Source organism: Epinephelus moara, unplaced genomic scaffold (genome assembly GCF_006386435.1).
Source record: "Epinephelus moara isolate mb unplaced genomic scaffold, YSFRI_EMoa_1.0 scaffold2322, whole genome shotgun sequence".
NCBI lineage: Eukaryota > Metazoa > Chordata > Actinopteri > Perciformes > Serranidae > Epinephelus > Epinephelus moara.
Genome location: NW_026079899.1, coordinates 1 through 1,382, shown reverse-complemented (window position 1 = coordinate 1,382; position 1,382 = coordinate 1). Strand labels below are relative to the sequence as shown.

General features: G+C 47.4%; 1 protein-coding gene across 1 annotated transcript; it reads left to right on the top strand.

The window, feature by feature from the left end:
- Positions 1-716: 716 nt before the first annotated feature.
- On the top strand, positions 717-1,206 carry LOC126387138 (ATP-dependent Clp protease proteolytic subunit, mitochondrial-like). Its single transcript, XM_050039689.1, has 2 exons — positions 717-942; positions 1,051-1,206. The coding sequence occupies exons 1-2, from the start codon at positions 793-795 to the stop codon at positions 1,174-1,176; spliced, it is 276 nt and encodes a 91-aa protein (XP_049895646.1). The 5' UTR covers positions 717-792; the 3' UTR covers positions 1,177-1,206.
- Positions 1,207-1,382: the final 176 nt, after the last annotated feature.

Below are 1,382 nucleotides of genomic sequence, written 5' to 3'. Positions count from 1 at the left end.
AACGAAGACAGCGGAAGGAAGGAAGAAGGAGGAGCAAAATGTGAGCGGAGGATTCAACCTCTCTTCTCGCCCGCTCAGCATCTAAGTTCCTCATCTGTATGCTCCGGCTCAAACAGGTATGGCTCTGGGTCTGTGTCCGCTACAAGAAACTTCAGAATCACGTTCAAAGTCGTCCATTGCAGCTACTATAGTCCGGAGATATTGCTAGGCTAAATAAACAGCTGAGCTCTGTTTACAGGCTACGCTGTCAGTCAGTGTGCCGGCTGGAGATTGGTGGAGCAGAGAGGGGAGGGGGTCCCCGCTAGGTATTGTAAACAAGTATGCGTGTATGAAGTGTGTGTGTTACGCTAGAAGAGTCAGAGTTTGGGATGGAGTCTTTTACCCCCTGGAGTGTTACCAGAGTTTTTGGAGTGCTCAAATAAACTGGCCTTTTTCCCGAACGCTACTCTGGTCTCCTGCTCGAGAGGGATTCATTACAATATCGTAACATGGTTTAGATTTCTAAATAAACATTCACCTCGTCGCTAGATAGACCTACTTCTGAAAAACTCTTGTCTGCGCAAAGGCTTTTTGTCCCTTCGAGGCCACCGTCATTTACCCGATGGGAGGGGTGAGCGAGTGAGCCCTGCAATCTAGAATTTGACCACTGATGTCACTGTTTTCAACGGTTTTCATCCCATTTTACACAGTGGCCCTTTAAAATGGAAATTCAAGCCTTTAAATTCATGCCATTTCTTTTGCCTCCTTTCCTCAGGTGGTGTGGTGACAGCAGGCCTGGCCATTTATGACACCATGCAGTATATCCTCAATCCTATTTCCACCTGGTGTGTTGGCCAGGCAGCCAGTATGGGCAGCTTGCTTCTGGCAGCAGGAACATCGGGCATGAGGCATTCACTTCCCAATGCCCGCATCATGGTCCACCAGCCTTCAGGAGGTGCCAGGGTAAGCTGTTCTCTTCACGTCCTTTGATTCTGTGATCTGAAATCCAGCCTGTAAAGGTGATCATTTCACTGAAAGATGAAAATCATAATGAGAGCGCTTTGTGTCCAGGGTCAAGCCACAGACATCGCCATCCAGGCTGAGGAGATCTTGAAACTGAAGAGACAGATCAATAACATTTATGCCAAACACACAGGACAGCTGCTTGAAACCATCGGTAGGTTCCACTCATGTTAGTCATAGGCAGGTGCTTAAGTGGGATTACTAGTTCACTGTGTCACAATAGGAGGCTACTCACAGTACACACTAGGGCTGGGAGATAAATCGATTTTATCGATTAATTCGAATTTGCAGTTTAGGCTGATTTGTTTTAATGAAAATCGAGTTTCTATTTAAAATCTGCCACCGCCGCTCCGCGCTGGGCTCCCGTAGTTCAGAGTGGG

Bases quoted from the DNA above. Each gene is read 5' to 3' on its own strand.
- LOC126387138 (XM_050039689.1), top strand. From the start codon at position 793: ATGCAGTATATCCTCAATCCTATTTCCACCTGGTGTGTTGGCCAGGCA. The intron at 943-1,050 runs GTAAGCTGTTCT...CTTTGTGTCCAG, and splicing joins AGCCTTCAGGAGGTGCCAGG to GGTCAAGCCACAGACATCGC.